Source organism: Cicer arietinum, chromosome 7 (genome assembly GCF_000331145.2).
Source record: "Cicer arietinum cultivar CDC Frontier isolate Library 1 chromosome 7, Cicar.CDCFrontier_v2.0, whole genome shotgun sequence".
Taxonomy (NCBI): Eukaryota; Viridiplantae; Streptophyta; class Magnoliopsida; order Fabales; family Fabaceae; genus Cicer; species Cicer arietinum.
In genome coordinates, this window is record NC_021166.2 from 8,318,318 (window position 1) to 8,329,079 (window position 10,762).

General features: G+C 28.8%; 2 protein-coding genes across 2 annotated transcripts; both read right to left on the reverse strand.

The window, feature by feature from the left end:
* Positions 1 to 2,790: 2,790 nt before the first annotated feature.
* LOC101509125 (protein RKD4) lies at positions 2,791 to 3,837 on the reverse strand. Its single transcript, XM_004508686.1, has 4 exons — positions 3,752 to 3,837; positions 3,516 to 3,667; positions 3,071 to 3,417; positions 2,791 to 2,985 (listed from the first exon to the last, which is right to left on the reverse strand). The coding sequence occupies exons 1-4, from the start codon at positions 3,835 to 3,837 to the stop codon at positions 2,791 to 2,793; spliced, it is 780 nt and encodes a 259-aa protein (XP_004508743.1).
* A 4,330-nt stretch (positions 3,838 to 8,167) lies between these two features.
* Positions 8,168 to 10,107, reverse strand: LOC101505269 (protein EMBRYO DEFECTIVE 514). The gene is made up of 2 exons (XM_004508676.4): positions 9,707 to 10,107; positions 8,168 to 8,641 (listed from the first exon to the last, which is right to left on the reverse strand). Exons 1-2 carry the CDS (start codon positions 10,031 to 10,033, stop codon positions 8,324 to 8,326), a joined length of 645 nt encoding a protein of 214 aa, XP_004508733.1. The 5' UTR covers positions 10,034 to 10,107; the 3' UTR covers positions 8,168 to 8,323.
* Between the last annotated feature and the right edge of the window lie 655 nt (positions 10,108 to 10,762).

Below are 10,762 nucleotides of genomic sequence, written 5' to 3' on the forward strand. Positions count from 1 at the left end.
AGACATTAAGAGATTCCCTATTCTTAACGCCCAGTTAACTTAAACGATTTTCAAAAACAAATATTAAGTAACCGAGACATTAAGAGATTCCCCATTCTTAACGCCCAGTTAACTTAAACATTTTCCTCAAACGCACATTAAGTAGACCGAGGTATTAAAAGATTTCCCATTTTTAATACTCGTCTAACTCTAATGGTTTTCAAATTCCACAGAAACAACTCAAACCATTCAATCCATAATTCACAACAAAACACATCAATTAACAAACATCACATATGGACACGCTGAATCCGACGAACACAATTCAACACAACACAACACCCAAATGCATCAGACTTCATTTACTCATAATCATACACAATGACTTCAAATTCATTTACCACGAGACATTCATCAATATAAACAAAACCTAACTCTAAGGTTTTACCCATAACGCATTGGATTCGTTTTTCCCCAAATCGATACATTAAACCCTAACAAATTCCTTCCCACACAACCACAGATAAGTCCCTAATGCAACTAGAAGTTTGGAAGGAGCCCTTACCTTAACGTTAGCTTCAACGGGGTTTTCCGGTACCGCGAGTAAAACCGGTAAAAATCTTTGCTCGCAACGTCGCCTCCAAATTGGTCCCCTAGCACCGTGGCGTGGTAGTGAGCAACTTTCCCTTCTAACTCTTCGCGAAATGAAGCTTGGATCTAGAAGAAACGGAGGGGTTTGCGTTTAAATCTCAAATACCGTTTTCCTTCGTTTTCGGATCAAAGAGGAAGAGTGGAGTTGCGAAATCCTTGTTCTAACTCTCACCCAACCTTGGGTTACTAGTTTTGAAGAAAAGAAAGCGACGAAAATGAAAACGGGAGAAAGGAGGGAAATTGGCCGCGGGTCAGAGGAAGAAGACGATGGAAATTGGCGATTTTCTTTCCTTTCTTTTTCTTTCCTTTGTTTTTCCTTTCTTCCTTTTTCCTTCCTTCCTTTTATACTATTTTCTTTTCCTTTCCCTTCCTTCTAGTTTTCCTTTCTTTTTCCCTCCAAACAAACATATATAGGTAATAAATATAACTTAACAAATATCTCAAAATATCTAGATATTTGTTAATTTACTGTTTCACCCGAGACGCATTAAATTATTCGTAAAGGATTCACCGCAGTTAATTTCAATTTATTTATCGACGAGAAATTTTAATTGGCATCAAAATATCTTTTTGATTATAAAACTCCAAAATATTATTAACTTTGGCTTAAAAGCCTCCGAGCCAAAATCCAAAATACACCAAAAATACATAAATGGTACTTTAAAATTATGGGTCTTACACAAATATAATAATTTTAATATTTTATAATCAAATATAATTTTTACAATATTATATTTATATTATATTTTCTGTCAAATTTTAAGGAAGAAACTTAAAATAATAATAATTAATCAATTTTTAAATGATAGTAGATTATAATTTTTCAGTTATGTTAAAGAAAAAAATAAACAACCAAATATTGTCAAAAAATAAACATAATAAATGTAAATTATTTATAAAATCATTTTTATTACTACTACATAGTACCATCTTTTTCAGAATAATTGACTATTTTGTAAAAAAATAAATGTCCTAAAATAAATGATTTTTTTAATTTACATTACAATTTCTTCTAAAATAATCAATCCATTTATAAAAATAATTGTCACAAAATAAATGATATTTTCTAATATAATTTCGTTTAATTGTACTATTTAATTAATATTACTTACATTATTTTTAATATAATATATTCATACATAAATATGTAACAAAACTAATTTTATAAAAATAGTAATCTCTTTTGTTTATAGGATTTTGTTAAAATTGAATTATTTTTTGAATGGATAGAGTAGTATTTTAATAGACATTAATATTAAAAGAATTAATTTATTCCAATTTTCTCCACGTGCACTATCAAGTCATTATTCTCTCATGCATCAAGGACAATTGATAATGCATTAATGACAATTGTAAACGACTATTGGTTATCGTCTAATCGAGGACAATTTCCTAAAATTGCTACTATTATTAATTCATTTTTTTAATCAATGTGAAAGAATATTAAAAAATTACTGCATTAAATTACAAGTAATATACACATTATTAATTTGGAGATAAAAAAAATTAACTGTCAATAAAAATAAATTTAGAAACGGCCAAGGAATCTAAAATGATCAAAACACAGTTTCATATTTTTCGGGAAGAAGCCAGCTACCACTCCCTACTTCTCTAAACTTTTATCCTTTTTTTTTAGAATTGAACACAACTATTGAAAAATAATAAATTTATGTTAGTTTAGTCTTTTTTTATTTATCAAGTTAAAAAAATATTATTTAATACATATAATTGAATTTTTAAATTTACAAAAAAAAAATATTTTTAATTCACAATTTGATTTTTAAAAAATACCAAAAATTTGAAGACAAAAAAAAAAGTACAAAATAACATTAAGGAATGCAGGGAATACATTTCAGTATCACATGGAGCTACTCAAATCATGAGACATTGTTTCATTAATCATCAGAGTGTGGGCGATCTAAATATCAAAGCAATTTGAGACATTAGATTATTTATGCTCAAACGTCTATACAAAACAAACATCCCAACAATTTAAGCATGCAGGTAGAGAACAATACTCCTAAAGAGACTGAACAGAACATTCCTTATTAATTTAAACATTTAATAAGAAAATTACATGATGCAGTTGAATCTGGAAATGTATACATATATATGAAAACAGAACAGTGAATGTCCACAAAAACTATCCATTTGACATAATTAAAACATCTGGGGATCCTCCATAAGCTTTCTCTTCTTGTAATTAGCCTTAAAACAAGCTTGTCTAAGCCTTTTTGTACCATCTTCCAATTGCATATCTGGCATCTCCTCCACTACCTTCTTTTCCCTTTCCAATGCATCAATCGCATACCTCAACTTTTCTGCACTCTCTAGCCCCCCCTCTTTCATTTGATCCTATAATCCCAACCAAAATTCAAACATACCATACCATACATATAGCACCATCTATAATAAAAAAATAAAATAAAATAAAAATTACCTGAAAATTATTTATCAATGTTTGTAAACTCATGAGCTTCCTGTGGGGCCACCTACGAATACCCAATTCCCTACATCTTTTCTTCAAAAATGTGAGCCCCACATTAAGTTCTCTAGCTGCTTGTGTTATTGGCATATAGAAATACTGAGATATTATCTTCCTTGATAAATTCTTTGCATTACTACACTTTCTCTCTTCTCCTCCTGACTTAACATCCACTAATTCCTCTTTCACTTCATTCACAATTTTCTCATCAGTGAAGTTTAAATACACTTTCTCTGATTCAAATCCAGCGTCGATTTCGCTCCATCCAAAAAACCCTTTCTCCACATCATAAAAATCATAATCTGCAGTAACATTCAGAAATATCAATAAGGACAAAGTTTATAAACTTATAATAAAGAATTGAAAATGCCGCATATTATATAATTTGCAGATAATTAACCTTGCAAGCTTGATGACATTGGTTCAATGCAGAGAGATTGGTAAGGGTCAGGAATGTAATTACAGTACTCAACAGAAAAAGAATCTAGATAACTGTCGTTGGGAAATTCTTCCTTGGGGAAAGTCACTGGGAAATATTCATTACTGTTACCACTGTGAAAATAAAATACATTAGTGTTTCATAAAGATATAGTACATAATGTGTAAAGAGAAGTTTAATATGAATTATTTAATTACCTGTAAGGAAAACATTGGTACGTAGTAAATGAAAATGGATTTTCATCTGTGTAAGAATTCCAACCTATAAGTGGCATAGTCTCCATTGTGAACGTAGAGAGTGAAGAGAATGATTCGAATAATTAAGTTGTGTGGAAAATATGAAAAATGGAAATATGTATATATATGATGATGGGAGAGTGAATTAATGATGACCATGATTGTAACTAAATTGGAGAATGTGCGCGCCGGCTTGTATGCGTGAATGCGTTTTAAATGCGTAAGTGAGAGTTACAAGATTCATTTATGTTAATTACGAGGATATATCCAACATCATCTTAATCTCACCCGTTGCTTTTAACTACAAAATTTATTACTCGCCGTTTTTTTTTTCTCATTAATTTCTCACATGCTTTTTTTATGCTGTCTTTCTATCATCATCACAAGCAAAAAATAACTCTATTCATCGCGCAGACTCGTAGAAACCTTTTGTACATGTTACACTTGATAATATTTGGATCTTCTTATTTGTTGATTCATTTGAGAGATTAGAAGCAAGATAATTAGGTCTACTAATGTAATAGTGGGAGTAGAACCCTAATAGAGAGATGGCTGGCTATATTTGTTCTAGAGTTTAGACCAATTAATCATTAATTAGGATAATGTACTTTTTCTTATAAAATGATAAATAAATTATTTTTATAAAATAAAAATTTCGAATTTGAAAGATAATATTTAACTTAATAATATTAATATTTGACGATTGAATTAAACTTTATCTGTAATAATGTACTTTTTAATTTAACAAATAAAATTGGAGTACAATTTTCATTTCTTGTTACTACTACTTGTTTTGTTTTAGATGTGCATGCGTGCAATCCATTTGTGCAGTCATCTATCCAGACTCCAGTAGTCTTACTACAAGCTATTGCAGATACACTCTACGCAGAGGAAATGATACTTTAGCACTCAGCAGATCAGTAAAGGGTCTTTTTGTCTATACCAATCAGCTAAGTAAATAATTAATTATCTTTATTTTTTATTTTGGTTATTATTATTTTCTAATTTTTTATTTTAATTATAATATTATATTATTATTACTGTATGTTCATTGTTGTACGATTGAGTTTAAATTTTACTATGACATATATGTGTTGAATATATTTTAAAATGATTTTTTGCAAATAATAGTAATTTATGAATAAATGAATATGTCAAATTATAAATTTGAAGTTACTAAAAACTTAAATTTAAAATTAGTTCTTTTAAACATTAATTTGTTTAAATTTTATTATTAATTATTAATGATTTTTTGTCATTTTATATTTTTAATTACTAAATGGTTGATTTTACATATATATTTCAATTAACTTTCAACAAATTAATTTTATATAAACTATAAACTCATTTGATATCAACTATATCAAAATCAAATATCCACCGACTAGCATTTCAAATATCAGCCAATTTTAACGCCTTGGTGACATAGAGATTGAAAGTTTAAGGGAAAACTGAAAAAAGAGGATTTTCTCCTTAGCATCATAATTAACTTTTCTTTATATATGTAATGTAAAAAATGTCGTAAGATCTTATATGAGAGCGTATGAAATATATCCACCAATTTTCGTCTTTGTGACGCAGATATTCAAAGCTTAAGGGAGGCTAGTGATCATGGTGATACCCAAAAGTGAAAATAACAATTACACATTTACACTTCAAATTTTTAAAGTCCATTAAATTTTAAGTATCACATCACCCTATGTTCACAAGTTATTAGACTCATTGTTAAGATTAAAATATGATTTTAATTATTTAAGACCGTCCTACGTGTATACATCATAATTATGTTTGGGAAACGCAATTAACGATTCGTAGAGTTAGCTTCCATTTTGGTTGTGAATGATAATGATTTATACTATTGGCATGCTAAATTTCCATGACATGATTGATACTCTCTCTCTATATATATATACGGATCAAAACTCAAAAGATAAGGTTTCCTGACCATAGTATGTATACACGTTTACTGTTTTTCTTCTGTGAGATAACCTGATCTAAGTTAAACAACTTGAGCATGATCATTAGACTATGCAACTGATTACAGTGTGATAAATCATAACCACTTGTTTTTCTTCACCAATTTCCTAGAATTATAATCTACCAATTAATTATTACTAGATATTATATTATTGGACCGATATATATATAGACAAGGATTCAATCCTTTTTTATATAAATATCCTTTCTTTTTTTTACTTTGCATGATTAATAATTAATTAATTTCTGCGTTTAACTTTTAACTGAATGCGAAAGAAATGAACTTGCAAGTATGATGATACATTCATGAGATGTAACGGACTCATAAAAAGCACTAAAATTTTCACCATATGTTATGAAGTGAACTTGGTGATAAACGGGGGCTCTCACTCCATAAATGAAACTGTTTTGTACTTGCAATAATTGAAATTAAGTGCACTTAGTCCGTGAATGTTATGGTAAATCACTTTTGTAGCCCGTCCATTGTAGATTAATATTTAAAAGTCTTTTAAAATTCTTTAAAAAAAATCAATTACATTTTTCGCAATAGTTGTTTTATATTTTATGTATGACACAATAATTCAATCAATATTAAGAAATCAATTACATATTTTAAAATTTAGTAATAAATAAGATGAGAAAACATATAACTTATAAGATTATTTTTAAAGTATATTGTCGATCATCACTAATATTTTAAATGTCTTATAAACATAGTTCACGGTAAACCTTAAAGTTTGTCTCGTCGTCTCACAATAAATATTTCATTTATTTATTTATTTCAAATAACTTATCTTTTTATTTTATCGATGAAATATTAAATTTTTTTTTTATAATGAATGTTATTTTAATGAAAAAATTATTTTAAAATCAATGTTATTTTCAATGTAATTTTAATTTTTTTTTGAATGTGTTTTTAAATAACTTGTCTAAAACATTGATTTCACTTTATATTTTTTATAGTTGAAAAATAAGCCAAAATGATAGTTACAAGATTGATGTTTCTTGACAAAAATTTTAACCAAAAACATCAACATTTCAACTATCAATTTTGCTTGAATTTTATTTCATAAAGTAATTTGGTAAACTAAATACTATTTATTACTCCATCCAATCATTTTTAATTGTCATTTTTTGGATTTTTACACAAACCAAAACAACCTGTGAAGTTTGATAGTTTTCATGTAATTTTTTGTCTTTTTCAATAAATTAATTAAGGTTATTATATCATCTTATTTTAATCAATAATTAATGTTGCATTGAACTTTTAAAACAAAAATTAAATGGAAACAAATTTTTTTCTAGAAATATAATGAGTAAAAAGAAACAGTTAAGACAAAAAAAAAGAAACAAGAAATATATATCATTAAGTCATGTTCAACTAATAAAATATCTTATCTATAGATAAAAAAATCTAGTGATAATCATTTCATATTATATATAGATAAAAGAAAACAAATAAACAGATTACATTATTGACCATTTCAAAATTATCCCTTAAAAAATTTGAATTTAATATCTTGAGGTTCAAAGTTAAACTTTTACTAATGATCTAACATCAAATATTATTAATAAGAGCATTATCGCAAAAGGGATGACTCATTTGCAACAGAAAAATAATTTATTCTAGTTTTTAATGTATTATTTATTATTATTTTCAATTGACTCGTTTACTCAATGCTACTTGTACCACCATGAATTCAGGATTTTCCCATTTACATCGATAATAATTGTGAATACATCAATAATTGAGAAAATTAATTTTATAAATATATAATCTTTTTATCCTTCATTTATATACTTTTAATCTATGTGAAATATTAAAATAGACACTCATTATAAAACAAATGGAGTAAGCAAAACTATTTTCTTTTCATTGAAATTAAATACAACTAATTATTTTTTTAAGAATTGTATACAAATCATATTAAAACACTTGTAATGAGACCGAAATATTACTCTTTGCTCCTTAGAAATTTTTTAGATCAAGAAAAAATATATCTTTATACATTTTACTGTTAAACTAATGTAAACTTAGATATATTTTTTTTAGGTATTTTTTAACATAAAACACCTCTTTTGTGATTATAATAAATTTTGAAAATATTATAAAATTAATAAAATTATGGCTGATTAAGTTAAAAAATCATATAAAGAGTATATAACAAAATTGGGGTGGGAAAAAGCCACCTTTACCATTAAGTTAAACATCATGGATTGGTTGGTCCGAAGGACATTGGGGTGGGAAAAAGCCACCATTACCATTTAGTACATTCAAGCTAAAGCCCATGGCCCAATTCAGGCAGGCCCAAAGAGGATAAAGTAGCCCATTTTGCCAATTTTTCTTGTTAACGACATAAGTATACATGCATATAAGTATACGGCAGTGAAGACAAAACATTAGCAATAAGGATCATGGCATAAACATAACAACTAGTAATAAAAAATCAAATCTGAGTAATACATTTACTAGTAGAAGGAAACATGGAACAAGCTCACAGATAAACACTAAAATCTTAAAACACAACCAAGACTAAGAGTAGCTACTCACTGCACTCAATGTCTGGACTTTCCCTTTCTCCCATGTCCACGTGAACCTCCTCTCCCACCACGACGCTTTGCTCCACCAGAACCACCTAATGCCCTGTTTGCATCATGTTTCACTTGCATCGCTTCAGGCAAGGGAAGAATATGATCCACACATTTACGGAAGCTAAAATCATCAGCAGATTCATCCTCCCTAATGAGAAAGAAGCATTTGCTTTTCCACATAGGATGTCTGCGGACTTGGAAAGCACAAATTTCTCCACCAATCTTTTTATCGGGCTCAGGATGACCTTTCATAATCAATTCCAGTAACATCTTATGTTCATACTGCCACACAAAACAACCCCAAAGTCAATCTAACAAACAAATTTAAGTTGCCACTAGCTACATTATTAACATTACAGAGACAGCATAATAAGATCAAACTGATTAAAACCCCAATTTTTATCGGGCTCAGGATGACCTTTCATAATCAATTCCAGTAACATCTTATGTTCATACTGCCACACAAAACAACCCCAAAGTCAATCTAACAACAAATTTAAGTTGTCACTAGCTACATTATTAACATTACAGAGACAGCATAATAAGATCAAACTGATTAAAACCCCAATTTACAAAATTTGGAGGCAACTAATTCGAAAGCAATCAGTTCAATCCTAAAATGTAGATATGTAAGTGAAATTTTAAATCACAAAATGGCACAAAAACCATTTCACAAACACTTGGATTCTCAGCAGCAATGCAGCTCAATCTATACCAACGATGCCGTTGGATTAATTTAGTGTCTGAAAGTTCTACTACTTCGACCCTTGCAAGTCGAAAACCCAAATACAACGACACTCTAAAAACAAAAGTAACAAAGGAATTTGAAGATTTTTATTTTTTTTAATTTTCCATCCACTTACTCTCATTTCCTCCCAACAGCCTCCCCTCTCATACATCATAACCTTGAGAGATCAGTAACACTACCATATAGTACAATTCAATCGAATTATAATAAATTATAAATCACATAATTCTATTCACACATTTGCAACCCCTTTGCATCAATGCCACTAAAGTTGATAAAAGCCAAGGGTTCAATTCTGAAGCTCTAGAAACTAAAAGCCTCATATGTATAAATTATAATCCTACAACTTTCTCAAGAAAACAGGGCACAAGAGTGCTCAAATCAATCACAACCAACAGCGATACAAAATAAGGGTTCAATAATAAAATATTATTTCTTTTTATTCCTAAAAGAACAATATAATTGAAAACTTAGTAGGAAAACAAATAAATAATTAATAAAATAAATGTGTATTGTATGATAGATACATATAATGAGAGCGAACATGGTGAAATGAAGACATAGGATAGAAGTGAAAATTAGATAGATGAAATAATAACCTTGTTAACATTAAGATTGGGAGCCCAATCGTGAAGGAAACTGTTGAAGTAATCGAATAACTCCAATGAATTTCCGAAAGTTTTGTGACCTAATTTCACAGGACCTGATGGTTTCTTCTCTTCTGCTTCTGCTTTTTCATCTTCCCCATCCTCTTCAGCGTCCACCTTTTGCTTCTTCGAAACACCTTCTATTTCGCCCTCTTCTCTGGTCCGCTTCTGATTGGATTCTTCATTCATTGCGTTTTCAACAACCATGTCTACGGCGGCGGCGGCATCTGTGGTGCTGGGGTCGAGGACTTCTGGTTTGGGTGCAGCGGTTTCCGCCATTGGTACGAACGTGAGGGTTCTTTTTTTTTTAACAAACGTAAAGGGTTCTTGTTCCAAATGTTATTTTAATTAAAAGCCTTATGTTATTTATATTTTCATAATAATAATTAATAGGGTCTGTGTTAACAGTTATTTCCATTAATTGGGACCTAATAACCGTTAAAAAAAATCTATGCGCCTAAATCCCGTACAAAAAACTATGGGCCTAAAGAAATATATACATGAAGCCCATAACTGAAGGAATAAAAATTTAATTATGAGGTACAAAATCCCGTACAAAAAAATTCTTTTACCAATTGGGCGATTTTTTTTATGAACATAATTTGGATTTATATTAACAATTACACAATTTGGGTCCGAGCCGTAACAAACTTGTGAGGTTTTTAGTGATGTCTTCTCAAATTTAAAAGAATATAAAGTGGTTATTTTATGGTAGTTTAAAATATCACAAATGATATAATTTTTCAAAGAGATTGTAGTTGCTGTTAAAACCGCAGCAAATTACCATATTTCAAATAAGCATAAAAATTAATAATTTGAATTTATTTATAAAAAAGAATGTAAACAATTGTTTTAAAAAAAATTCAAATAGAAAATTATTTTAAAATCTAAAAATAGTGGGGAGAAAATAATTGTAGAAAATAAAAAGTAAGAAGTTTAGAGAGAAGATAAAAGTGAAAAATGAAAAAAAAAACTATAAGAATAAAGTGTAATACATAAAGGGAACAA